This window comes from Porites lutea, chromosome 4 (assembly GCF_958299795.1).
Source record: "Porites lutea chromosome 4, jaPorLute2.1, whole genome shotgun sequence".
Taxonomy (NCBI): Eukaryota; Metazoa; Cnidaria; class Anthozoa; order Scleractinia; family Poritidae; genus Porites; species Porites lutea.
Window position 1 is genome coordinate 46,583,123 of NC_133204.1, and position 26,186 is coordinate 46,609,308.

The 26,186-nt window shown below is 38.5% G+C and overlaps 3 protein-coding genes across 5 annotated transcripts; 2 read left to right on the forward strand and 1 right to left on the reverse strand.

The window, feature by feature from the left end:
• The first annotated feature begins 169 nt into the window (after positions 1-169).
• LOC140933827 (putative pre-mRNA-splicing factor ATP-dependent RNA helicase PRP1) lies at positions 170-12,892 on the forward strand. Of its 3 annotated transcripts, XM_073383484.1 has the most exons (13): positions 171-369; positions 646-835; positions 1,984-2,168; positions 2,629-2,761; positions 3,606-3,851; positions 4,750-5,004; positions 5,765-6,023; positions 6,184-6,375; positions 6,943-7,065; positions 7,344-7,534; positions 8,826-8,876; positions 10,361-10,479; positions 10,682-12,892. In XM_073383484.1, exons 1-13 carry the CDS (start codon positions 290-292, stop codon positions 10,785-10,787), a joined length of 2,130 nt encoding a protein of 709 aa, XP_073239585.1. In that variant the 5' UTR covers positions 171-289; the 3' UTR covers positions 10,788-12,892. The 3 variants fall into 3 exon arrangements, with proteins under 3 accessions (XP_073239587.1, XP_073239585.1, XP_073239586.1); XM_073383485.1 differs by lacking the exon at positions 8,826-8,876; XM_073383486.1 differs by lacking the exons at positions 10,361-10,479; positions 10,682-12,892 and having other exon boundaries at positions 170-369; positions 8,744-8,878.
• LOC140933828 (uroporphyrinogen-III synthase-like) lies at positions 11,372-18,105 on the reverse strand. Its single transcript, XM_073383487.1, has 9 exons — positions 17,918-18,105; positions 17,272-17,380; positions 16,320-16,391; positions 16,131-16,205; positions 15,667-15,744; positions 14,957-15,040; positions 13,958-14,043; positions 13,187-13,282; positions 11,372-12,366 (listed from the first exon to the last, which is right to left on the reverse strand). Exons 1-9 carry the CDS (start codon positions 17,978-17,980, stop codon positions 12,235-12,237), a joined length of 795 nt encoding a protein of 264 aa, XP_073239588.1. The 5' UTR covers positions 17,981-18,105; the 3' UTR covers positions 11,372-12,234.
• On the forward strand, positions 18,082-25,799 carry LOC140933831 (guanine deaminase-like). Its single transcript, XM_073383489.1, has 3 exons — positions 18,082-18,234; positions 22,873-23,041; positions 24,931-25,799. The coding sequence occupies exons 1-3, from the start codon at positions 18,099-18,101 to the stop codon at positions 25,106-25,108; spliced, it is 483 nt and encodes a 160-aa protein (XP_073239590.1). The 5' UTR covers positions 18,082-18,098; the 3' UTR covers positions 25,109-25,799.
• The last annotated feature ends 387 nt before the right edge of the window (positions 25,800-26,186 follow it).

A 26,186-nucleotide genomic window follows, 5' to 3' on the forward strand; every position in this document is an offset into this window, starting at 1 on the left:
CGCATTGGCTTTTTAAAATTTGTAGCCACATTTATAAATAAACCAAGTGCGCCATATTTTCACTTTTGGCGCCAGGGGAATGTTATTACCTCGTCCTCATAGCGAGGCTATTGCCATATTTGGAATGTTATACGATTGCAAAGGTTTCTGGGACAGAGCAAGCGCGTGTTCTGCGCGACTTTCTTTACCGGCGAAAATTACATGGCGGACGCAAATTGATTAATTGACACTGCGAAACGAGTGTTTTGTGGAGATTGTGGTGGTTATTTCGCTTCGACTTCAGTCCAGGATGTCAAAGAGAAGATTAGACGTTGATGGGAATTCTTCCAATTCGCTAAGCACCGCGAAAAGGATACGGGAAGAGCTAAGGTAGGCAATGCGAACGGAAACTAAGCTTTACTTTCCAACTGCGCCTCTCCAAATAAATTAGGAAAAATTCACAAATCCATTTACTAGTGTTACTGTTATGGTACGATATGTTTGTTAGACTTGTGTACTATGCTACTTTTTATAGAACTTTACCGAAAGTGACTTAAAAGATTATGAGCTAGATCGATCATAAGCACCACATTCGTTTTATATTAAGCTTGCCTTTTTGTTATGTGTCTTATTTTAGTGATTTATTTATGTTTTCCCCGTACTTAGTAATCCCAGCAATCTGCGTGGAAAGATCAACCCTTACAATGGGAAGCTATTCACGGACAAATACTTTGACATACTGAAGAAGAGAATTGAGCTGCCAGTGTGGGAGTACAGAGAGAAGTTTATGGAGGGGATGAAGGAACATCAGGTTTTTGTTCTTGTGGGTGAAACAGGGTCTGGAAAAACTACCCAGGTAATTAAAGTTATGGTCACATGCAATTTGAACACTCTTTCATTTGAACTACACAGTCGACTTAAAACCTTGTATTTGGGGTCATGAACATTGTAAGAGGTGGGGATACTTAAATCCCTTAAGCTTGGTTCTCATATGTTGCAGACTTTAGCCTGCTCCAGTCTCCTAGACATATATAGCTGGGTCAAGAAATTGAGAAAAAAATAACATGGGATGAAACTAGGAGAGGAAGGGCGTTGGAGCCTGTAATCATTTCTTTAAAAGGCTTGTTCCGGTATACCAGCTTCTGGTATACCTTCTGGTTGGTCAGATTTGACAGGTTATATCAACACCTCTGAACGCAAGTCATTCCTGTCACTCAGAAAGATGGCATGCAGCATCTATGTGCATGAGTTAGAGGAATCCTTGACAACTTCTGTCCAGTGGATGAGTGTTTGCAAGATTTCCCAACGCAACACATAGTAGCGCTCAGGAAGGAAAAGAAGATCTGCCTTGTGAACTTGGCGTGTGGTAAATACCTGTTTGCGAGTTCTGCCAGTTGGCTTCGGCAAGAACAATTTCAGCCTTATCTGCAACTGGCGAAAGCCTTTTTAACATTCAGAGAAATGCACAATAATTGTAGTTTCTCTGTTGGTCTCGGTAATGTAAGATCAAGTCGGACAATTAAAAAAACTTGAAGGTTTGGTGACGATATCAAAAAGGATGCAGGGTTCTCAATAGAAGGCGCACCCGGCGATTGATCGCCGCTTACTTTGGGATTTATAGCCGCTTACTTTGTGTTTAGGTCGCTTTTCTTTGCTTTGTTTTGGCACCTCTGGCTTTGCTGAAGAGCCTCCTACTTTATCAGTGATCACCTCCTACTTAAAAATCTATTGAGAACCCTGAGGATGAGAAAAATGTAAAGGAAGCTGAGAACGGAAAATGAATAACTAAATTATTTTCTAGTTGTTCATTTCCCCACCCACTAATTGCTTATGTCTACAGCAACTTGGAATCTTAGTGACAGCCCTGTAAACAGGATAGCAAAAATAATAAATGCTTTTTGTCTGAAACACCCCTACCCAAAATTACCCTATGTGTCTCTCCCAGCTAGAAGAACAAAATTAAAGATAGATTCAAACTGACAAGTGTCAATTTGAACTTTGTAGATTCCTCAGTGGTGTCTTGAAACTCGTGTAGACAAACGGAAATGTGTAGCTTGTACTCAGCCAAGAAGGGTAGCAGCGATGAGTGTGGCCCAGCGTGTTGCTGATGAGTTAGACGTGTTGATTGGTCAGGAAGTTGGTTATACCATTCGATTTGAGGATTGCACAAGTCCTAGAACAATACTCAAGTAGGTGTAACTATCAGAAATAGGTTGTGACTAGAATGGATGACTTAAAATCAGGTTGAACATCGTATGTTTGTTTCACAACATTACTCCTTGTAGAGAACCATTTATGTGAATTTATTGGGCTCATTTTTGAGAAAAGTGGGGAAATCAGTGTAAGAGATAGTGTCATGTAAAGTACATTCAAATTAACCGGTGTCAGCAGGTAGCCCTTGATGGTGTGGTGGATGCATATGTGGATTAAACATCAAATGATGTGGGTTCAATTCCTACTTACTACCTACTGTTTTCTTCCATTTTCTTTCCTCTCTTACTTACTATTTTAACTTATAAGACTTTTGTATTTTGGGTAAAGATGACAATCTGATTTTGGGGGTGTCCATTCTACTCACAACCATAGGAATGTTTGGATGCCCATGGATAGGCAAGCCAATAATATTACATGTATTTATATAATTTTAAGGTACATGACAGATGGTATGTTGCTGCGGGAAGCTATGACAGATCCTCTGCTTGAACGTTATGCTGTCATTTTGCTTGATGAAGCCCATGAGAGAACACTAGCCACTGATATACTAATGGGTCTTCTGAAAGAGGTATTTCATGGAAAATGGTATTTCCTTAGATGAGTGTTTGGGCGCCTGTTTAAAATTTTGGCTAAAAGGAGGGGCATTATTGTTATGAAGTTTTCCTTTGAACAAATGTTTACTTTCTTTTGGCTAAATCTTTAATAGGTAATTAACAAAAACTGTATCATTATCCATGTAAATGTTAAGTCACTATTAATGTCTTTTGTTTGTTTAGACATTGGTTGGTAATCAAGTGTACTGTGGTCCCATCGTACACTACACACAGATGTTTGATATGCATGTGTTGCTTATAAAATATAGATTACCTTATCATCATCATTAGTGAGTTTACACAACAGTACAACAGGAAGAAGAGAATGGCAAAATGCTTGTGAGAGACAAGCGTGACAGGGCTATTACTTGCGTGTTTTGTTGTAATCTTCACTTAACATTAATAATTTATTGTCTTGTCTTTTACAAAAAGATCTGTTTGAAGGAAGGTGAAGTTTGGCGGAAAGTTTTTTCAAACAAATTATTGTCACACTTGTCACACAAGGTTTGCCATCTTCTTTCGTCTCCCGTCCTGTTGTGTAAGTTCACTAATATCTCATCAATACAGTGGCAATAGAAACAGGTTTTCCTATCCCTACAGTTTAAGATAATTTGCCTTAGGGGCTGGGCGCTTATTCGGGGAGGATGTGTATTAGATTGTGAGGGCTTATTCAAGGAAATGCAGTAGTATTATTTTTACTTTTAACTTCTGTGTACACTTGTAATATTTGAGGAAAATAATATTACAGCATTAGGCCTCTCACTTTAGTTTTTACATGTGTAGATTGTTATTATAATATGCCCTAATATTTTTTGGTAGGTGGTCAAACAAAGAAGTGATCTTAAGATCATCATCATGAGTGCAACACTGGATGCTGGAAAATTTCAAGAGTACTTTGACAATGCTCCACTCATGACCATACCTGGACGGACACATCCTGTGGAGATATTCTATACACCTGAACCTGAGCGTGACTATTTAGAAGCAGCCATTAAAACTGTAGTACAGATTCACATGTGTGAGGAAGGGGAAGGAGATATTTTACTCTTTCTCACAGGACAGGAGGTTTGTATTGAACCTTTGGGTGGAGAACTCTGAGCAGTAATCACTTGTAGAATTTTAGCCAATAATTCTACCACAGAAAATTACATCTTAAATTTTTGAAGCTTGTGCAATGAATTAAGTCTTCCTTGTTACCTGAAGGGCTAATTAAGTAACTCACCAGGAGCCATTTAAACTCCAGACGTTATCAGTTTAAAGCCAGCTCTTTGAATCAAACAAAACAGCATGCGAGGCACGTTCCCCACACCCATCAATTGGCAATGGTCAAACTCAGGGTGCTGCAAGCAAGCGCAGAAGGTAACCATGACAACCCTGTAAGCAGTGACCACCAGACACCACCACACTGAGAACTCAAGTGGGGAGTTTTGCAGATACTTCTGTGCGATATCTAGAGGAAAGGGAGGGATGGGAGCTAAAATAACTAAAATGAATGCACGCAAAGGCATTGTGAGCAGGGCTGTCACTAAGATTTCAAGTTGCTGAGTATTTGCAATTATTAGAAGCGGGGAACTGAACAGTCACAGAGTTCTTTTGGTCTCATTTTCCTTTTGTTTCCTACAAAAATAGCCGGGGTTATGCTCATAGTTGCCGGGGGAAATCCCCAGCTCCCAACCCTCAGTGACAGCCCTGTTGTGTGTGAAATGATCGACCATAGCAAAAGTGCTGTAAAATACTCTGCAAATGCCCAAAGACAGGGCCATATAGGACTACTGAAGGAGACCACTGACCAGCATTGTCCTGTATTTAATCTAGCCTAAATTACATTTAGGCACATAGCATTATTTTTGTTTCATGCAACTGGCCCCAGGGATATCACTGGGTACCACTAGCTGAGCACAGCTCCAGCTGGGCAAGATTTTCTACATGTTCGCGTTATGAAAATATTTACTCAATTTTGTAGGAAATCGAGGAAGCTTGCAAGAGGTTGAAGAAGGAAATTGACAACCTGGGTCCAGAGATTGGAGAGTTACGCTGCATTCCTCTTTATTCTACTCTTCCTCCTGCTCAACAGCAGCGCATCTTTGACCCTGCTCCACCTAAAAGACCCAATGGAGCCATTGGTCGCAAGTGTGTTGTGTCTACTAACATTGCTGAGACATCCCTCACTATTGATGGTGTTGTGTTTGTTATTGATCCTGGATTTTCCAAACAGAAGGTTTGTCAAATCTGCACAAAGTGTCGTAGAAAATGCAAAGAAAGTCAGTTTTAAAGCTTACCCCTCTGTAGCTGCAACCCCAGACAAACCTGTTGAGACATTTCTAAGTATTTTTTAATTTCTTGCCATGCAACAATCTCTCAACAGAGCAAAGTTGCCCCCCTCCCCACCTCTGTTGAAAGTTGTTTCGGCCTAACAGCTCACATGTGCATTTCTTGTGTTGCCACAAACAACACTGGAATAGAGAAGGGGGAAATGGCCTTTCAATTTGCCACAGTAAGCATTTTTGTGGGGATGAGTACAAAAAAAAAGGTAATTTTGTAATGTGTCTCAAGAGGTTTTGTCCAAGGCTGTAGTATGTACTAGCCTGCGAGTCACTTAAACCATCCTGAAAAAAAGTTATGGTTGATTAATTTATTACACCTGTCCAATGATTAACTGATAACTTGCTTTGTTTTCATCGTAATATCAATAAATGAAATAACTTCTCTTCGTCAGATCAGCTTGAAAAACAGCTTTCAATCCAGCTGATTAATTATAAGTAATAATAACAACAACAATTTGTCTTACAGTACTCTTTTAATTTCAATTCTCCCTAGACTTCACTTGCCCTTCAAGCAAGTTAACAACAGAACTCGCGAGCCCAATTGCAAAATCCTCCAGTTCTAGGCTATCAGACACAACTTTCTTTGCATGCTGCGTATGTGACATATTATGATGATTTATGGTGGTTATTATTGTGTACTTGTTGTACCAACAGGTGTATAATCCTCGTATCCGGGTTGAATCTCTGTTGGTGTCAGCCATCTCTAAAGCCAGTTCCCAGCAAAGAGCAGGTCGTGCTGGCCGTACTCGTCCTGGCAAATGTTTCAGGCTGTATACTGAGAAAGCTTATCAGAGTGAAATGCAAGACAACACCTATCCTGAAATCTTGAGGTCTAACCTTGGTACAGTGGTGTTGCAGCTCAAGAAGCTTGGCATCGATGATTTGGTGCATTTTGACTTCATGGACCCCCCTGGTACGTCATGTTGCAATATATAACTGAATATTATTATGTGACTTCTGCACAAGTTATCAAAGCAGTCATACAGCTTGTTGTTGTGTGGCATGTCAGAACACTATCTGCAGCTGTTGTCTATGACCCAGGAGTATACTTACATGTATTTGTCCTTTTTTAGCTCCCGAGACATTAATGAGAGCCCTTGAACTGTTAAATTACCTGGGTGCTCTTGACGACAATGGTGACCTGACTCCCTTGGGATCCATGATGGCAGAGTTTCCTTTGGATCCTCAGCTTGCTAAGATGGTGATGGCAAGCTGCGATCATAACTGTTCCAATGAAATCCTGTCCATTACAGCCATGCTCTCAGGTGAGACACACTATTCTCGTCCTATTTTCAAACACCAGCAGTGAGCTGTGAAATTGAATTGCAGCTTTTTTTCATTTCTAGGTGTATGGATATCAGATACAGAGTGTATCTAGGGTCTCAATTAATTAATGTATTTTTAGGAGATTAAAAAAACTGTAAAATGTTCATGATATTGAAGATCTGGATTCTAAACTTCTTTCACACATGTCAAGTGATTTCCTTTGTTTTTTGTTCATGAATCGCTTATGGGATTATAATAATTATGCCAATTTTGAATCATTAAAATTCATACTTGTCCTTGAGGCTGAGGCAAATAAAGCAAGAGAAGTAAATTATTCATCTGTGAATCAAAATGCCATTCAGTTTGTTTTGTTCCCTTCATCTCGGAAACAAGTGTGAATTTTATTTTAATGATTCCCAAACTGGCCCATGGGAACATGCAGTTGCACCAAAGGTTCTAATGCACATTGTATGTTGCAACATAGTTTAAGGTTCATGATATCGTTGATTTTATTTGGAATAGCAATAACTGTACACTGAACATTAAAATCATGACTTTGTTTTCAGTTCCTCAAGTTTTTTTGAGACCAAATGAAGCAAAGAAGGCTGCAGATGAAGCAAAAATGAAGTTTGCTCACATCGATGGTGACCATCTGACCTTGTTGAATGTTTATCATGCCTATAAACAGAGTAAGTCACCTTTGACAAATCTAAAACTGAATTTTTGCCAGACTGCAGTAAAGTGTACCGTCAACTCTCTCTTAATGGACACCTCTGTAAAACAGAGACCGAGAGTAGGTGCCTGCCTTTCTTTACTCCCTTTATTTGATTCTCTGTAAGACAGACATAACTCTTATACGGGCACACAGTACAGGTTCCAGAGGTGTCTTTCTTAGAGAGAATTGACTGTAACTTCACCTGTATTAATTCAATTGTAATATTTTACTGTAATTTTTATTGTTACGTAGACCATGAAGACGTACAGTGGTGTTATGACAACTTTATTCAGCATCGATCACTCAAGTCAGCTGACAATGTGAGGCAGCAACTTGCCAGAATCATGGACAGGTTCAACCTGGCACGTCGCAGCACTGACTTCAACAGTCGCGACTATTATCTGAACATCAGGAAAGCACTTGTGGCTGGATTTTTTATGCAGGTATCATAACAACTTACAGACCTTATTGAGAATCACTTCAGCTCTTATCAGATTTGGACTCTTTCCCCTGTTAAAGGGATCCACTAATACACAGACCAACCAGCTTATTAATTATAATATTATTACTCAATAATACTCTTTCTTCTAATAAGCCCTTTTTTCCTGAGTGCCAGACAAACAATCATGAAAAAAAAAACCTTTAAACTGCTGGTCTTCTGAAGTTCCTCATTGTGAAAGGTCATAAAATTGACACTGCCTTTTACTAGTAAAGTTAAAAACAGAACTTTTTTTTAGTTTTCATGCTGAATGCCTTTTTTATAAGGTCTGTCCTTTTAATCTTTGTACCTGGTATTAAATTCTCTCCTATGTGTGTATGTAACAACTGTCTTTGTTTAAGACTCAAACAAAAAGGGTTAGGCAAGACCTTTTGCACTACAGTACGTTATGTGAGGTGGTGCACCTCTGGCAAAGCATAACATCCTGCCCAGGTGGTGGGGTAGTGGGAATAATTATGTGTAGTTGTTTCATGTTTCATGTTGTTGGCTTAAGATACACCCCTTTCAGGTGCTTGGTAAAAGGCCTGAATGAAAGTTTCTCATTTTGCTTCTCAAGGAAACACAAGGCAACTTAAAAGGGCAATCTAAATGCTTATCAAATGCACCCCTTTAAATTAAAATGCACCTTAACACATTTCAAGGTGGGAACACTGTACTTTCAGGCCAGGGGGAATGGATAATATACTGAATGTCCACTGTTTTGTCTCCTTGTGGTTCAAGGTGTAGCAAAGTGTCAAATTCATGCTTTGAATACTGAGGAAACTGTTTGTACTGAAAAAAATCACCAAGTGTTCCAAACATGGGTCTTGACAGTTTCCTTTACCTTTTACCCTAGAAGTAAGTAGTCATCAGTGAGGGGAATGTTCAGTGATCCCCCCAGAATTGACTGCATCCACAGTTTCAGCTATCAGAAGTTGCTTGAAAAAATTCTTTTTTTAAGTTAAAAAAGTGGAAGGATCTTGCATTTTGCCTGTTAGAAATAATTAATTATGTGGATTTACATTACCCCTGCTGATGTGCAAAACAAAGTTAATGTCATCTGCCTTTGCCTTTTATATATGCCCATCAAGAATAAGATTTGCTGGCTCTAAAAATCGTCAATTCTGGGTGCATTGAGCTGTTCCCCTGACTGACTGAGTAATTTTATTTGAAGTGTCTTAGATACTGACCATAAAATCTGTGAATCCTCAATCTCCCACCCCACCCTCCCTGCCACTTACTGTTCTGATGAGTAGGTAGCTCATTTGGAGAGGTCTGGACACTACCTTACAGTCAAAGACAACCAGGTTAGTAAATGAAGCACTCACGATAATGATAATGAGTATGAGTGAAATGATACAGTGAAACCTCTATTAAGTGGACACTAAGCCAGGTCCCGAAATTGACGTCTTATATTTCCCTTTATAACAAACCTCTATTAAGCAGATGTGGACCCTAAAATAAATTGTAAATTCTAATTTGGCTATTGTTAATAACCTCTATTAAGCGGACACTGGACTGAATTGACATTGGTAGTATTGGATTACATCCTTAAAATATTTACTGTAGTCGATCACCCACCAAGGACGAGGGCCGAGGTGGATAACACCCTCCGAGATCTGCTTAATTCTTCATATCCTACGAAAGCCGAATTCATTAATTGCATTATTCAGGGTTTTCATTTGAGGCCGGAGGCCGGACGTTTCGTCCGGTCGTTTGCCATTCCACGTCCGGTACTTTGAGATCAATATTGGCGATTTTTTTTTACTACTGTATTATATATTTTTCTTACTAAGGCATCTCATGAACATACTGACTAGAGGATAACAGAATAATCAATTACATTCTTCAAAACGGCCATATAACTCTTTTTTCTTTGCTTATTGAGCAACGGGATATTTTATTGGTTTCCCCTCTTCATTTAAACGGAATTGAAGTGACTATTTCGTTCTCATTCCTGCTCGGCCAAGTCTTGAGGGAAATCCCCAGGTAAAACAAAATTCTGTTGTTGCCATTCTCCCTCCCCCTCCCCCTACCAACTGACCATTTTCATTCAGTAATTTACTTTTTAAAGAGAATTTTAGTGAGCGCCAGCATTGCCTAGGAAACTGTTTCCTTGGTTCCAGAAACGCTGGAAATGGCGTTTCTGAGTATTCTATTTTAAAAATTTCCTGGGGAGGGCATGCCCCCAGACCCCCCTAGCTGCTTGCGCCTTCGGCGCTTGCGACGCGCCTTACGGCGCCAAGAAAAAATTCACGTCCGGTGCTTTCAGAAGTATGTCCGCTACTTTACAAAACAGTTGAAAACCCTGATTATTATTCATTCAAAATAATTCTTAGTTTAAAAACGTAGCTAAAACATGCTTACCTGCATCAATGTTAAGTTCATCTTCGATAGTGTACATTTAGGTTTGTCCAGCTCCACAAATATTCTCCAAATACCAGCAGATGTCGCCCTCCCAGTTGTCTTCTTGCTGTTTTTGCTATGTTTTTAGCTATTATTTCGCCTAGTTCCAGCTGTAGTTCTTACTCTTGAAACGAGTGAAGTGTCTGCCAACTCAGCCTCGTCCGCAGGTCTTCTCAGTAACTGTGCCTTAACTTGTAGCAGGATGCATTTTTGACATCATTTCCTGGTTAAATGCTAAATTCTTCCAAATTTGGTCATCAGTAACTGGTTATGGTGAATTATGCGAGTGCTTTTAGCCAATCAGATTTGGGGAAATATTTTGAATTAGTAATGTAAGATGCTAATTCTGTTTTTTATTCAAAATGCTGATCAATTGATTTTTTAGGTTGTACAACTGCATCCATCTACTTGTTTGGACCACAAGCCTGAGTGGGTGCTGTACAATGAGTTTGTCTTGACCACAAAGAACTACATTCGAACCTGCACTGACATCAAGGCTGATTGGTAAGTAATGGTTGTATTTTTAATATATTATACACTGTAAAATACCTGCAATGATAATGGTGACAGACCACAAGGCTGAAAAAAACAAACGTGATTTCCAGCATGTCCTTTGGAGTTGCACTGGAGAAAAAGCCCTTAATGTTATGCTCAGGGTTTTTTAAAATGTTATTTTTAGTGATTATTCTTCTCTATAATATGGCAGGCTGGTGAAGATTGCACCTCAGTACTACGACATGAGAAATTTCCCGATGTGTGAGGCCAAGCGTGTATTGGAAAGAATCCTTGACAGACTGCAGAAGAACAGATAAAGCTAACCAACCCATGGATAGCTGCTGAATGGATGTTATTCCTGTCTACTGCTCAAAGAACTTACAAGTTCCAAAGTCAAAAGACAAAAACAGTTAACAGCCATACCATTGGTTCATTGTACTTCCGCATGCTTAAATGTTCTTGCATGTGCTGTACTCAGCAATGTCAGGTTTCTACACACACCTTGATAATTTTATATCAAAATGCTCCGTAGCTTTCTGATGTAGGTAACCATCTTTGTGGAGAGTTTAGTGTTGTAAATAGCTATAGGCTACTGGTATGTAAACAAAAGCACACCACAAACCATAGTTAATTGAGTGGAATGGTTATGAAACCCGTCAGACTCCTTTGTTATATGTTTTTATGGACCTGAAAGTGCACAATGTTCAAAAGAATTCCTATCATTTTGATTGTATTGACCAATAAAAACGTTGCATTAATTTATTCCGTAACAATTTGCCAACAGAAAACAAAGGATTGTGCACTTTCCGGGTGCTTCCAACATAAACTGCAGCACTGTTGTTTTTATCATTGATGTTTGCCGCTTTTCATAACCAGTCTCCTCTAATAACTATGCACAAACTGTTTCAAAATACCATAATTTTATGTACTGGCAAAACCTAAAATGATTATAATGACATGATAATCATGTAAGTAAGATGCAAGCATGCCATACAAATAGGATATGAGATGTCTTCTCATCTGAGCTAAGACAGGCATTATAATACTGACACAGTTGGTATCTAATTTCACTTGTATCTAGTATTTTCCTCATAGGTAAATTGCACTATTAACTTCTATTATCTACATTAGGTCAATTGTTTTTTGAACAATGATTAAAATACCCTTTGACAGTAACACCATTAAAGCTATTCAGCAGTTGAAATAATTTTATTAACATAGTTTCAGTATCTCCTACTTATTTTAAAACATTTCTTGTGTTCAAGGAACAAAATAAACATTTTTCTTGAATTTAATTTTAGTTACCAAACTTGAGGTAGCTCAAAAACAATTATTGATACTTGGTGCTTATTTTGTGCATACATGTACAGCTTATTTTGGGTGTAATTTTATCATACTCACACTATGACTATAAACTGCCCCTGGGCCTCCAAGTGTGGTCTTTTGGAGAATGCAAAAAAACACTTTGGAAGTGCTTTTGTAGTTGGACTTTCAAGTTACCCCAGGCAAAAGTGTACTTATAGAACACAGCTGGCCTGACAGTGCTTTTTGTTAGTAATGCTGGCCCCGGTTCTTCTAAAGTTGCATAGCACTATCCAACAGATAAATATTAGGGAAACCAATTGTATTGTCCACCAGTTAGGGATTTATCCAGTGGATAACTTTATCCACCTTTTAACAACTGGGGCCTGGTGTATGAAGACAGGACATTAGTTGCATGAATGATTTTCCCCAAAGTTACTGTTACGTCACTGCCATTGGGCTTTATGCCATGGCTTTTGAGCTGTCTGCAATGCACTGTGCTAAAGCTTGTGGACTCGGCTTCTCCGCCACTGCTGTCACATTCCAACTTTTACTTTTCATTGCCTCAGCTGTTGTCTTTCCAATTGCAACAAGCTATGGAACAAAGTGATGTACCGGTAACATCAATAATATTTTCTCCCAGCAATATTGGCACATATCAAGAGAATTCGTTATGGGAATTAATGAAATGATCACTGAAGGGAAACTTCTTTGATCTTTAACGAAATTCTCTCAACTGTTTCTTAAGGGAAAGGTATGAGCATCAGTTTAGAGAATTTGAGTGTAGATATTGGGGCGTAAAGATTCACTAGAGAAAGATACCGCTACTTGATAAGTGACATTGTTGCACCTCCATGTGGATCATGTATGCATATCCAAAAAAGAAATGAAAATCATTTTCTCAGTCAAAGCACAATACACTGAAACCCATCATGAAAGATCACCAATTCTTGCATTTTGGTTGGTTTCTTATGGGGTGTTCAACTGTATGATTTGCTTTTGGACCCTTCACCTTCATATCAATAATTGCCATGTGGCTAATAGCTAGTTAAAGTTTATTGCAGCTGTAATTTTGAAGCAAGGTGTTCATTTGAAAAATAAATTACTTTTTTTACTTGTAGGATTGTGTTGTTACCCTCCATCTCTCACATGAAAATTTTCTTGGGGCATGTTGACCCTCCATTTCGAAGAAATTACAGTTTGGTCTTTGCGGAGTTCTTTAATTAAAAACATTCCAGCTTCACAGACACAGCCAGCCCCTGTTCCCTGACTTTCTAAATACTGCACTTTTAAGGGGATATAATAACACCCCCTAGAAGTCTTTCAACTCCATGTGCAACAAATTTGAAATTATGACAAATTATAATTTTCAATTCCTGCACAAGCTAGAGTGAAGTAGAGGCCACTACTTTACCTTGACATTTTCACGCCATCCTGACAAGCCTGACAAAATTTCTTCTGTAAATGTAACTCCAGAGGGACTGAAAAACACTGCATATGATGGAAATCCCTAGATATAAAGACACTGTCTTGTGAGCCACCAGCATCAGTCTTGACAAGGGTTGAAAAGTGCATTGAAATTGATAAGGCTTAAGCCCCGTTTTCTGGGGTACAGGATCAGTTTCATCATTCACTTGCTTATAATGCTCCGGTATCCAAAGGCACAATGTTATGTAGAATTATCTGTCAGTTACTAAATTATTTTACGTATGATTACAATATTGTAGCCTGTACTGTAACACAAGAAAAAATAACAGATTCCCAATATTGGATATTTTAGGGTATTTAAAGAATACCCACAAAAATCCCAAATTTGGCAAAGTGAGACAAGTCCCAACCAGGGAATTCCCAACTAAGTTCCCTGGTTGGGACTTGTCTCACTCTTCCAAATTTTGGATTTTTGTGTGTATTCTTTAAAATACCCTAAAATATCCAAAAATGGGAATCTGTTATTTTTTCCTGTGTAAAGGAAGCCCAAAAAAGTATTGGGTGCAAGATAAAAGGTGTGACTTGAGGGATCTCATTCCTTCACCCAGCTTCCATCCTACTTACAGACATCTCCAGCCATTTCCCTGCATGAAAACTATCCCTCCTTTAAGCTTGCATGTAGTGGAGCACTTCCCTTTTTTGGGTCTTGTGATAATTTTTATGTTCTGGGTATACAGGCTTTGATTATTGGTAATACCTTTTCCCTAACAAAATCTTTCAAAGATTCCTTTATCTTTGAATCAGCACAGGTAGTGTATGCCTGCACACCATCAAGTACTATCCCTGTTCATAACAATCAAAGACAAGGCAAGGTTATTAGATATACAATGTAGATTGGTTAATGTAAGGTTAGTGTTGTGGTCAGAATAAAACAAGGACTGCAGACAAGGTTTGAAACACGGACTAGGTGTATACTGACCACATTTTTAAAAACTGCTAATTCATTCAAGGTAGGTAAAATTTGGAATTCTGTCACTGCGAAGGCACATTTTATCCTCTTAAAAACTTAAGATATAACATACAAATAGCTTGACATAGCCCTTTTCAAAGATTTTGTCAGTTTTTTGGACCAGACTAAAATCTGTTACAAGGGAAAATTCATACAGCATTTTATAGCACGGCTCCGCGCGCACAAGTGGAGCCCCATTAACTTAAGAAAATTTGACAATCTATCCATCCAAGAAATTTCGTTAATGACGTGACCATATGCCTGTCTACCCGTCCAACTGCACCACAGGGAAACCAATGTGAAATGTCAAATTTTCTACCGATATTTGTTTTACCTGATAATAGACATCCATGTTATGGTCAATTGACAGGTGTCAATTAAAACAGGTTATCCACTGACCAGTGTCACATGACCGTATCGTCGGCTCAGGTGCCAACTCATCAAGGTCACATGTTTTTTTGAAGTTTTCTGCTGATCAGTTGTTAGCTTTTAATTGATCATGGGCTCAAGTTTATGCCTTTCAGTCATATGGTTTTCCCCTCAAGTTAAGTATAATTATTTGTGGTCTCTTCAATAATTTTAAGTCCATTGTCTGCAGTAAATTTAAAATGCACAGACGGGAGTTTGGCTTTAAGCTCTGGCTTAAGCTATTTATTAATACCAAACTGTACAACTAGTGGTTTCTGATAGCTTATGGAGACAACTTAATTATGGCTTATAAAAATTATTGTTGCCAAAACCTTTTACCTGCTTTGGCCATCTCCACTGGTATTGTCTCTCTTCTTAAGTTACCACATGGAAACAACAGTGGGTTGCTGCCTGGCTCTACAGCTTCAAAGAGATTGGTAGCAAAAACTAAGTATGTTAACGTTGCCTTTCTATAGTTTATCCCCCAGTTGCATCAAGGCTCTCCCTTTTCCCTTCCCCTCTCAACTCCAAGGGAAAGAAAGTGAAGAGACACTTCGACAAGGTTTGCCTGTAGGTGTATGTATCCCTTCAGTAACCTTATACCCAGTGGACCCAGAAGAGACCAGAAGACAGTGGTTGTCATGGGTAGAGTGTTAACAAGTCATGTTGACAATAATTATTATTTGGATAGCACACAGGTTTTTAATTGTTTGTGATAATTGTGGGTGACACGAGGAGCTAGCAATCCTTATCTCCAGGTTGCAAAATTATATTAAAGGCAGCGTTCATTTGGACTCCCACTAGGAATGAATAGAATGTACAGAAACCAATCTGATCACGCGCATTTGTTTCTTCTGTCACTTGTAATCTGATCATGTACATTTTGAGCATCTATCACAAGAAACTTGCATAAAGCACCAGCATTGGGGCAAGAGTGTTTTGACCATCGATCAGAAGCCTGAAATGTACTCGCCCGCACTCCCTAACCTTTGTTTAATAATACTAATATTGATATATATCATTACAAGAAATTGATCTTAAATTTTTACCCTTGAGAATGATTGGAACCAGAGACTCTGCATTACCAGCCTCAAAACCAGAACTTTCAAGTCCAAGCTTGTCACTGGCTTTTAAAAGAAAGAAAACAGTACTAGTATCATTATAAACTCCTGGTACAAATAATTAGTTTTAAAAAATTAGACGATGCAATTTACTAGCAGGGAATAAGAATTTTTTGGGTTCTTTCTTAACAAATGAAACTTGACTGTACAAATTAAAAAAATTAAAATTACAGTCTCGTCAATGAGAAGAAAAGCGTAAAGGACTATAAATATTAAACATTGTACTCATGATCTGTTCAATAAAACTCCACACAATATATACATGGAATTTTCTTTATAACACACATTTCACTGAATTCTTATTTTATTGTTAAGTATCTTCCAGAATCTTTTACTGACAGAAAAATAACATTTAGTTTCTTCAATGACATACTAAGTCTTTGAAAATTTACCTGCATTTCTTGTAGCTTTTCCTACAACAAAAATGCACTTTTGTTGCCATATCTTGGCCATCTTGGTTTTCCAAACTAGGATATAATTTAGAAATAATTTAATGTCAATATAGAATCACTCAGTATATAAGTGTGACCATAATAATTATTATATTAATTTTAATAAAAGGTGAGAAAACCTTCACTGACCTTCTTGTGATACAATGTCTGTTACACATTTTTCTATGGCTTCAACAGCACGCTGGCTTGTAAGAATCATGCCTAAAACAATGTTCAGTCAACCTGAATACTAATATTAAAATTCACAGTGATAAAATTCAAAGGGTAAAAAAGCTACTTAGAGTACCAGGGTTAAAACAATCACTGAGCCATCAGTGACCTACCGTAAATCCCCTACAAAGTTCCCCCCCCTCCCTGCCTTTCAGGTAAAGAAAGTTAATAAGCCCCCCTCTCTTTTAATTCAAACCCCCTCCCCTCCGCATTAATATTCTTCACTAATAAATGATAGACTGTATTAATCAATCACGACTGTAAAACTTCATGTGGACTTATGCGGGTTGATTCAGCAATTTTTGATCCTTGGCTGCAGATCTCCAACTTCTTCTTACCAAGGTTTTCCACTGTGGTATCAATTCTTCATTTTTGCCCACCACAGAGAATCAGGTATCCTAATATTGTTTTGCTGTATTTGCACAAGTATCTTAATCATGCACAGGACCCCCAACACAAAATAGGCCCTTTGCAGCTAGCCATTCACGTGTTACAAAACCGCCGTGCTGGAGAGCAAAAGTCGCAGTGGGACAAGACAAACAAAGAAAATTACAATTTCAGATTATGTATGTCTTTAGCTTGTCTTGTCCCAGTGCGACTTTTGCTCTCCAGCATGGCGGTTTTGCGCCACGTGAATGGCTAGCTGCAAAGGGCCTATTATAATAGGCTGATTTAGCATCAGAACGGGAACGTCAGTTGACGACGGGAAGGCACACGGGAAAGGACTAAATGCTTCTTCCAGTGCCCAATTTCCCACTCTGCGATTGGTCCAGCCAGTTGTTTAATTTGTGTGCGCCGTCGTCAACTGACTTTCCCGTTCTGTTGCTAAATCTGCCTATTACTGCAGGCATACTTGAAAGTCATGTAGTACCTCCATAATCCCCTGATTTTTCAAGTTTTTGCAAAAGTTCTTGCTGGTTTTCAAACTTGAAGGACAGTACGGGGATAGAGAATGGCTTAAAACCACCATCCAACAAAACCTGAGAGAAAAGAAAAAGATTTGCTGAAGTTTTTTTATGCTTTATAATACTCACATGGTCTCTAGGATCAGCCAGCCGTGTAAAAAGATTTTACAACATATCGCCAGAGGTAACCACTGATAGATAGACTAGCAATACTAATAAGTGGCTTCATATTCTTTTATCATTATTATTATTGTTATTATTATTATCATCATCATCATTATTATTATTATTATTATTATTATTATTATTATTATTATTAATATCATTTTAATATTTTTAATAGCCTAAATTATAGCAGTACCCCTTTGATAAAACACTTTTTAAATAGTGTATTTGCCTTTCGTTAAGTCTTAAAACAGGAAAAACATTAAAAAGGAAAGGAAGAATCATAGAAGGACAGTGAATGCATAGCCTTGCAGCTAAAAAGTTTTAAATGAATCTAAACGGCTAGACTTGAGACCAGACTTCGCTCAACCGCTATAAAAGATTATTGAGGTCATTATTCCTTTTGTTGGATGAATAACTTTATAGTTACACGAGTATTATTTTCACCTTGTGGTAATCATCTTCCCTGGGTGTTAAAGAAGGCGACCGGAATAGAAGAACTGATGCCATCAATATGTTTTAGAAAACGCAAATCCTACATGTTTTGCGACCGCCATATTGCTCCAAAACCAAGACTAGACCCAGACTCCTCCAAAAACTCTTCTGCTCGTTGTCACGCAAATCTAGGATGTCGTCCTACATTCCTTCAGAAGATGAAAAAGAGAAATTTATGGCTCGTGCCATCGAACTTAGTGAGGAAGGAGCAGCTAAAGGGTGCGGTGGACCGTTTGGATCGGTAGTTGTCAAAGAGGGAAAGATTGTTGGTTAGTATTGACATTGAAAATGGCCTTTTTGAGCTATTTTGAGGCTTACGGTACTTTGCGAAACGAAACGAAACGGTACTTTGCGAAATGGTACTTTGCGAAACGGTACTTTGCGAGATGGTACTTTGCGAAATGGTACTTTGCGAAACGGTTTGCGGGGTGTTACTAAAACGAAGACCCAAAAACGAAGACCTAAGACCTAAGACCCCTTGGACTAAAACGAAGACCCTATGGACTAAAACGAAGACCCTATGGACTAAAACGAAGACCCTTGGACTAAAACGAAGACCCCTTGGACTAAAACGAAGACCCTATAGACTAAAACGAAGACCCTATGGACTAAAACGAAGACCCCATGGACTAAAACGAAGACCCCATGGACTAAAACGAAGACCCCTTGGACTAAAACGAAGACCCCATGGACTAAAACGACTGATGCTAACCGCTGAGGGCAATGCCCGCTCCCGTAATTTGTTACGGCGATTTGGGAATGTTGTGGAATTTCCTCTGCATTATTTAGTTGTGATAGTCAAGTCTATCACTTACCTTTCCTTCAGGTTTCTTTGCGGAAAATATTTTGCATGTTTTAAACCTCTTTGGAAGTGTTTACGGTGAAGATGACGTCAGTTTTATTTAAGTCAGAGCTTTTTGCAGGGTGAAGGCGAGAGAGCCCTCTAGTGTGTCGTGTGGTTATAATGCGCGTGTGGTTATAATGCGATTGGCGTGACAAGCCCAAAGGTCACCAGCGTGTTCATGGGAGGCCTAAACAATCAAAAAGGCTTATGACAGGATTTGTCTTGAAGACTTCCGCCAAACGTGTTATGGGCGCGTAGTTAGCGTTTGAGGGAGGAGGGGGTCCATTCGCTTTCTGATATTTTATGGTTCAAAATTCAATGTCGGATGATTTGGGTGTCATCTCGGGTGTAATGAGTTAAGAAAATATAACCGCGTGCTCCACCTTTCTAAAGTGTCGAAGAATTGTATCAATGCATTTAAAAAACAAAACAGTGACAACACATAGTACAGGGAGGGAATTTCTCATTGACGAATTCAAGGACAGAGGTACCTCGCGCTCTATTTATTACTTTTTACCGCATCAATAGGGGAAAAAAAGCCTTCGATCTAGAACATTACTGGAGTACAGGTTAACATTTCGAGTTTCATTAAAGCGAGGTTCATTTGTCTTTATGCCGGGTTTTATTTGTTTTATTTGTTTTATCCCTGTCATACGCTGTTACAATATTCTGTCCTCTATTGTTAAAAAATGACTAATCTTTGCGGCTTAAACAGTTGTTTTTATGATAACTGTGATAAAAAAAGAAAAAAAAAGGAAAAAGACAAGGAAAAAAATCGCTTCTTCGACGAGACTCGAACTTGGGACCTTTGTTCCAACATTTCGGTTTTACCACTAGGCCAAGAGGGCTCTCTCGCCATCACTGTGCAAAAAGCTTTGATTTAAATGAAACTGACGTCATCTTCGCCGTAAACACTTCCAAAGAGGTTTAAAACATGCAAAATGTTTTCCGCAAAGAAACCTGAAGGAAAGGTAAGTGATAGACTTGACTATCACAACTAAATACTGCAGAGGAAATTCCACAACATTCCCAAATCGCCGTAACAAATTACGGGAGCGGGCATTGCCCTCAGCGGTTAGCATCAGTCGTTTTGAGCTGTTTTAGTCCATGGGGTCTTCGTTTTAGTCCAAGGGGTCTTCGTTTTAGTCCATGGGGTCTTCGTTTTAGTCCATGGGGTCTTCGTTTTAGTCCATAGGGTCTTCGTTTTAGTCCATGGGGTCTTCGTTTTAGTCCATAGGGTCTTCGTTTTAGTCCATGTGGTCTTCGTTTTAGTCCATAGGGTCTTCGTTTTAGTCCATGGGGTCTTCGTTTTAGTTCATAGGGTCTTCGTTTTAGTCCAAGGGGTCTTAGGTCTTAGGTCTTCGTTTTTGGGTCTTCGTTTTAGTAACACCCGTACTTTGCGAAACGGTACTTTGCGAAACGGTTAAACAAGCGCCAATGCGCCTAAATTTTCGTTGGCGACCAAATCCTGAAAATTAGCAGCCTAGAATGCTTCATCACACTTTATCTCTAGTACCTAGAATGCTACTGAAAGCTTAAGATTTGTTTCCAAAGAGCAATGTATTACCAGACGCCATCTTGGATTTAGGTGACTTGGAACGTTGTGTATGAACTATTTTAGTGTCGTTTTTGTAACACGTGTTAATTTTTCATACGCAGACATGTAAAAAGAGCGTTTCAGAGCGTTTTTCTTGTAAATTTATTTTTTAATTACTATGAGTACCATATATGAATTACAATCAAAGCAAATCAAACAAAAACTATTAGCACGTCTTCATTACGCGAAAAAACGGACCCGTCAATAAATGACAGTTGTAGCCGTTTTCATGGTTGGAACGTTTCCTAACAAAAATATCAATCAATGCCTGATAGTCTTCGTCTTTCCAAGAGTTCCAAGACGAAGAGACTCGGGGGCCATAGGGTTTTTTCATCATGTAAGCGGGCTCTATGGGTACGCTTTGAATACAGTCATGTCTTTGTGTAGTAACCACCCTGGAGAAGTTGACAACTGGGGGCAGCTATTTTCTCATAGACGCGAAACATCATGAGGTTACCGCTATGAGCCTATGAGCCTTGTCGCTAGCCACGAGGTTACAAACTGTGCAACTAACATGCGTTTTTTGGTTGTCACTAGTGACAACAAGATAAGTAATAATTTACGAGGGTGTGTGAAAAACGTTTGATTGGCGTAAGGAGGCCCCATATCAGCACACGGTTCAGCACTACACGGAATGTTACACCCTGTGAACTAAAAGCGAACTAATGTTTGAAAGGCTAAGAAACACAAGTCAGCAATTTAAAATGAAATTGTTCACATTTATTGGCCTAAATTTTGCACAAAGGTTTGTTACAGAAAACCAAATCCAAATTTCGAAAAACATACAGTTAAGTTTTGGATCTAACTTATCCAACATAATTGAAGCAAATTAAAACATGCAATCTATGTGCCAGTTTGTCTTTAAACAAACAAAAAAGCGTCTATGGGCCACAGAAAGAAGAATTGTTACGGTTTTACTAAATTTGTCATTGTTCCATTTGTTGTCATTGTTACTGTTAATGTTTTTGTTTGATTTGCTTTGATTGTAATTCATATATGGTACTCATAGTAATTAAAAAATAAATTTACAAGAAAAACGCTCTGAAACGCTCTTTTTAGGCTTACGGTACTTTGCGAAACAAAACGAAACGAAACGAAATGGTACTTTGCGAAACGGTACTTTGCGAAATGGTACTTTGCGAAATGGTACTTTGCGAAACGGTACTTTGCGAAACGGTTACACAAGCGCCAATGCGCCTAAATTTTTAGCTGGCGACCAAATCCTGAAAATTAGAAGCCTAGAATGCTTCATCACACCTTATCTCTAGTACCTAGAATGCTACTGAAAGCTTAAGATTTGTTTCCAAAGAACAATGTATTACCAGACGCCATCTTGGATTTAAGTGACTTGGAACGTTGTGTATGAACTTTTTTAGTCAGGGCGGTTTAGTGTCGTTTTTGTAACACGTTTTAATTTTTCATACGCAGACATGTAAAAAGAGCGTTTCAGAGCGTTTTTCTTGTAAATTTATTTTTTAATTACTATGAGTACCATATATGAATTACAATCACAGCAAATCAAACAAAAACATTAACAGTAACAATGACAACAAATGGAACAATGACAAATTTAGTAAAACCGTAACAATTCTTCTTTCTTTCTTTTTTTAATTACTATGAGTACCATATATGAATTACAATCACAGCAAATCAAACAAAAACATTAACAGTAACAATGACAACAAATGGAACAATGACAAATTTAGTAAAACCGTAACAATTCTTCTTTCTGTGGCCCATAGACGTTTCGTTTGCAAAGTACCGTTTCGCAAAGTACCGTTTCGCAAAGTACCATTTCGTTTCGTTTCGTTTCGTTTCGCAAAGTACCGTAAGCCAGTTGTGGTTTCTTGGGGGCGTAGAGTAGAGTCGACACCGTTTCGACACTTAGAACAATTTCGTGAGAAGCAGTGCGTGACTTCGGGCACGTTTGCATCCGTGAAGCTATGAAATACCAGTCAGTCTGCTTTATCATATGTTTAAACGTTTATTGAACCCTTTGTGCCCGCTTGGCTACTCTGAAGGTCGATGAAATAGTTGGATTATACTAAAACCAGTTAGTTTATAAACCACGTTAAGTTAAGCCTTAGCTTACTACAGAACAATAGCCTAAGGACAATATGCCAATAATGCCAATATAACAATAATACTAGGAGTAATCGGAGCTTAGAAGAGTGCGTTCGATATGTTTGTAAGGCGTACAGGTAGCAGTTGAGGAGGAAGGGTGGATGGTTATTGCGATAGATTAAGCCCGGTTTAGGTGGGGGTTGGTGGGAGCCGATGTTGTTTTGTTCTGTTCTGTATTTTGGAAACCATAAAAGTTTGTTACCAGGGATCCGATTCGGTCTTATATGAATGAATGCTTCCCCTTCAAGTTATGGTTCTATTAAAATGCGCTGATGTACTTTATTATAAATGGCAACAGAAAAACTAAATATCGTGATGTTGTATGTAACAAATATTTTTCAGCTGAAGGCTATAATCGTAAGTTTGAAGATTTTGATCCCAGTGCACATGCAGAAGTGGTGGCTATAAGAAATGCTGGAAAGGCCCTGAGGACTCCAGAACTACAGGGATGCATCCTATTTACAAGCTGCGAACCTTGTCCAATGTGTGCTGCAACGATTTGGTGGAGCAGGTTATTCTCTAATACCTCATTTCGTGATTTTGGCGTTCTCAACTTCCTTTTATTTTTTAAAAGAGTCTGAAAGTTTCCAAATTTCTAGGTAGATTGGAAAAACAATGTGTGAAAGCTTCACAAATTAACGTTATTTCACCTACTGAAGATACAAAACAGAGCTTACCAGTATGTAAAACGAGTTAACTAGTTATGTTGTCAATACATATCTTGTATATGTATACCTGCCAACTTTTTCTGAGATATAAGCGTGATATTTTTATCCTGGGAGTGCTGGGATTTTTGAAGACGACACGATCATTTCGGAAGATTCCCGAAGAAGTCCGAAGTCTTCCGAAGACGTCCGAAGTCTGCCGAAGGCTAAGTTATCGAGTCCCAGTCTTAGGACGCGTATAAACGCGAGCTCGCTCCTAGTGCTTTTCACTTCAAAAATCAGAGTTCGCGAGGAAGATCAGTTGTCATTTATTCATTTTAGACATGGTTTTCTTTCCTTACATGGGTCTGAGTTAACATATTTTTGGAAATTGTGTCAAGCAAGACGGCAACAACTCACATTTTTCAATCAGGCGTGAGAAATTGGCCCGCAAGCGTGAGCCGGCGTGAGATCGAAGTTTTCAACCCGCAGGCGTGAGACTCACGCCTAAGGCGTGAGAGTTGGCAGGTATATATATGTCGTTGCTATTACAAGTTAATATTTTTTCTGTGATTTGAATTTTCTATAAGAGTTTAATTTCGCGAATTTTTTACAATCGCGAAAAACGCGAAATTAAGTACCAATGAGGTAGTCTACACAGACCACCTGCATTAATCTTAGTCATGATTTTTATAGTTCTGAAGAAATGTTCATGTCCTGTGTGTCCCTGCACTAGTTGGAGGTAGTTGCTTGCGTGAGGGTCTGAAAGGGGTCTTGTGGTTGGTTATATTTGCCCATAATTCATAGTGTTCGCTGTTAAATTGGTCAATTTTTTAATTTTTACTGTTTCCGGAGAAAATACTGTTAAGTGTTTGGAGGGTTTATCATGAAAAACTTCTAGTCTTTTTAAAGACTGCTTAAAGAATGCTTAAAAGCATTCTCAGTACCTATCTGCGCTTGGAAAATCGGTAATAAAATCAGTCATCAACTTTAAGCCTGTGCTAAAAGGGGACCTCTTTTTTTCAACCCATGCGCGAAAGTGTTCTGGGAAACCTGGGGACCAATCTCATATTAGGTACCCGCGATCCTCTGGTCCTGTTATTACACTAGTAAGAGTGAATTACAAGGATTTCTGTCACTGAAAAAATTCGTATCTGTCACACTGTAAAAAAGTTTTCCTTCACATGTGAATATAACGACGAAAAAAAAATTCACAAATTTTCGGATTTCTCCCAGGTTTCTCCTTTGGACATCTTCGGTAGTCTGCAAACATGATTCTTCGACAGTATTCGGAAATCTTCTGAAATAATCGGGAATTGTGGCAAAATGGTTGAATACTCCTTGATATACTAAACAAACAAGACGCTATCGGAGCGTACACTATAGTAAGAGATATCGGAGCAGCGTTTAGTGCTTAAGGTGGTACATTCCTCAAAAATCACTATTTTTTGATATGTTCTTTTGCAAAAGTATTCCCAGGTATTCTTAAACTATAGCATGAGATGAGTATATTTTTATACTTTTTGGCCTTGCTTCCATATTTCACAATGTTTTAGGAGACAATTTACGAATCTCCTGTGAAAAAGAAACCGGTTCCACCCCGCTGGGTCAGATCATGAAAAATTGCACACATGACTAGTACGCACCGACCTCACTAACACTTTCAGCGCTTAAGCTTTTTAGCTCACCCCAACAACGCATAATTACCGGTCGATCAGACCCATTAAAATGCTTTTTTTCGCTTGTTATCTTTCAGGCTGGATCGAGTATACTATGCACATTCAGTTGACGAAGATAATGACCCCCTTCTTGGAAGTTACCAGTCAACAATTCTCGAGTTTGTTAACACGCCGATCGACAATCGTTCTATTCCTGGTGAGCAAGTTAAGAACAAGGCAGAGGAAGCATTTAACGTCATCAAAAAATACTTCTAAATTAATGTTAGGTGGCCCCATTGGCCATTGGCCAAGAATTTATGACGCGATTCACCTGTCTAGAGCTTTTCCACTTTTGGAAATGTGCGAAACAATAGTGTGACGTCACAGCATGGCGAGTTAGAAATATCCTCGAGTGGATTAGAATTGGCGTGTTAATCTGTTGTGTTTCGCGTTTTTCCAGCAGTCTTTTCTCGCCTTTTTGTAACACAACAACGAAGAAGAAACGGTTGAAGGCTTGTACATAAGGTGATGAACAATGGATTTGAAATGTTAGAGAAAGCAAGATTTATCTTTTGATGCTAGTGTCAATTTTCGGGCAATTTTGCCGGTGTTATTATCATGTTCACTTTGGAATATCTCTCGTGAAAAATTATATTTGGTCTTAAAAAAGTCTTCTGGACGTTCTGGAGATATTCTAGCTGTTTCATGTGGAGATGGGCCGCACTCCCGGTAGATAGGCCGCGATAATGATAATGCCAACTTTGATTTCAATAATCAAATTAATAATGAGCAGTTCGTTGTAAGGTATTTCAATAAGATTTTTATAACAATCATTTGCTGTAAAGTAATATTTAAGCTTATAAATAAAATGGAAACAACATACTGTGCTAAAAGAAGAAAAAAACAAACAAACTAAATGTATTGAACCATGCAAGTGGATATAAAACAGTAAAAAATGGAAGATTAATGTTTTGTTGCACTTGTGCTTCTTGTGGAATTAAAAAATACAGATTTGTTATGAAAAAGGGAAACTTATTAGCCCGTGGCGAAGCAGATACTATAGCAGGGTCTGCATTGCCGGATATGTTTGTTACTCGTGGTTTACCTTTTATGGGAGAAAAAGCAGTTGAGATGACCAGGGGTCAATTTAATAAAACTAGTACACCTGTAATTTACAAGTATAGCCATTGTTTCAGAGTCTGAAAACAAAAGCTACACTTGTAAATTACACTTGTAAAAACAATTATTCAATTAACCCTGAGATATAGGGCAAGTGAATTAATGAGAAATAAAAATATGCAAAAAAAGCAACTGATTTTGGGTTAATTCAAAATTTTGGATATGATGTCAAGCT

Coding starts and splice junctions, on each gene's coding strand:
- LOC140933827 (XM_073383484.1), top strand. CDS start 290: ATGTCAAAGAGAAGATTAGACGTTGATGGGAATTCTTCCAATTCGCTA. Junction 370..645: donor AGGATACGGGAAGAGCTAAG/GTAGGCAATGCG, acceptor CCCCGTACTTAG/TAATCCCAGCAATCTGCGTG. Junction 5,005..5,764: donor CTGGATTTTCCAAACAGAAG/GTTTGTCAAATC, acceptor TTGTACCAACAG/GTGTATAATCCTCGTATCCG.
- LOC140933828 (XM_073383487.1), bottom strand. CDS start 17,980: ATGGCATCAGTTCTTCTATTCCGGTCGCCTTCTTTAACACCCAGGGAA. Junction 17,381..17,917: donor GGGAAGATGATTACCACAAG/GTGAAAATAATA, acceptor CTTTTCTCTCAG/GTTTTGTTGGATGGTGGTTT. Junction 16,392..17,271: donor AAAATCAGGGGATTATGGAG/GTACTACATGAC, acceptor ACATTGTTTTAG/GCATGATTCTTACAAGCCAG.
- LOC140933831 (XM_073383489.1), top strand. CDS start 18,099: ATGTCGTCCTACATTCCTTCAGAAGATGAAAAAGAGAAATTTATGGCT. Junction 18,235..22,872: donor CAAAGAGGGAAAGATTGTTG/GTTAGTATTGAC, acceptor AATATTTTTCAG/CTGAAGGCTATAATCGTAAG. Junction 23,042..24,930: donor GCAACGATTTGGTGGAGCAG/GTTATTCTCTAA, acceptor GTTATCTTTCAG/GCTGGATCGAGTATACTATG.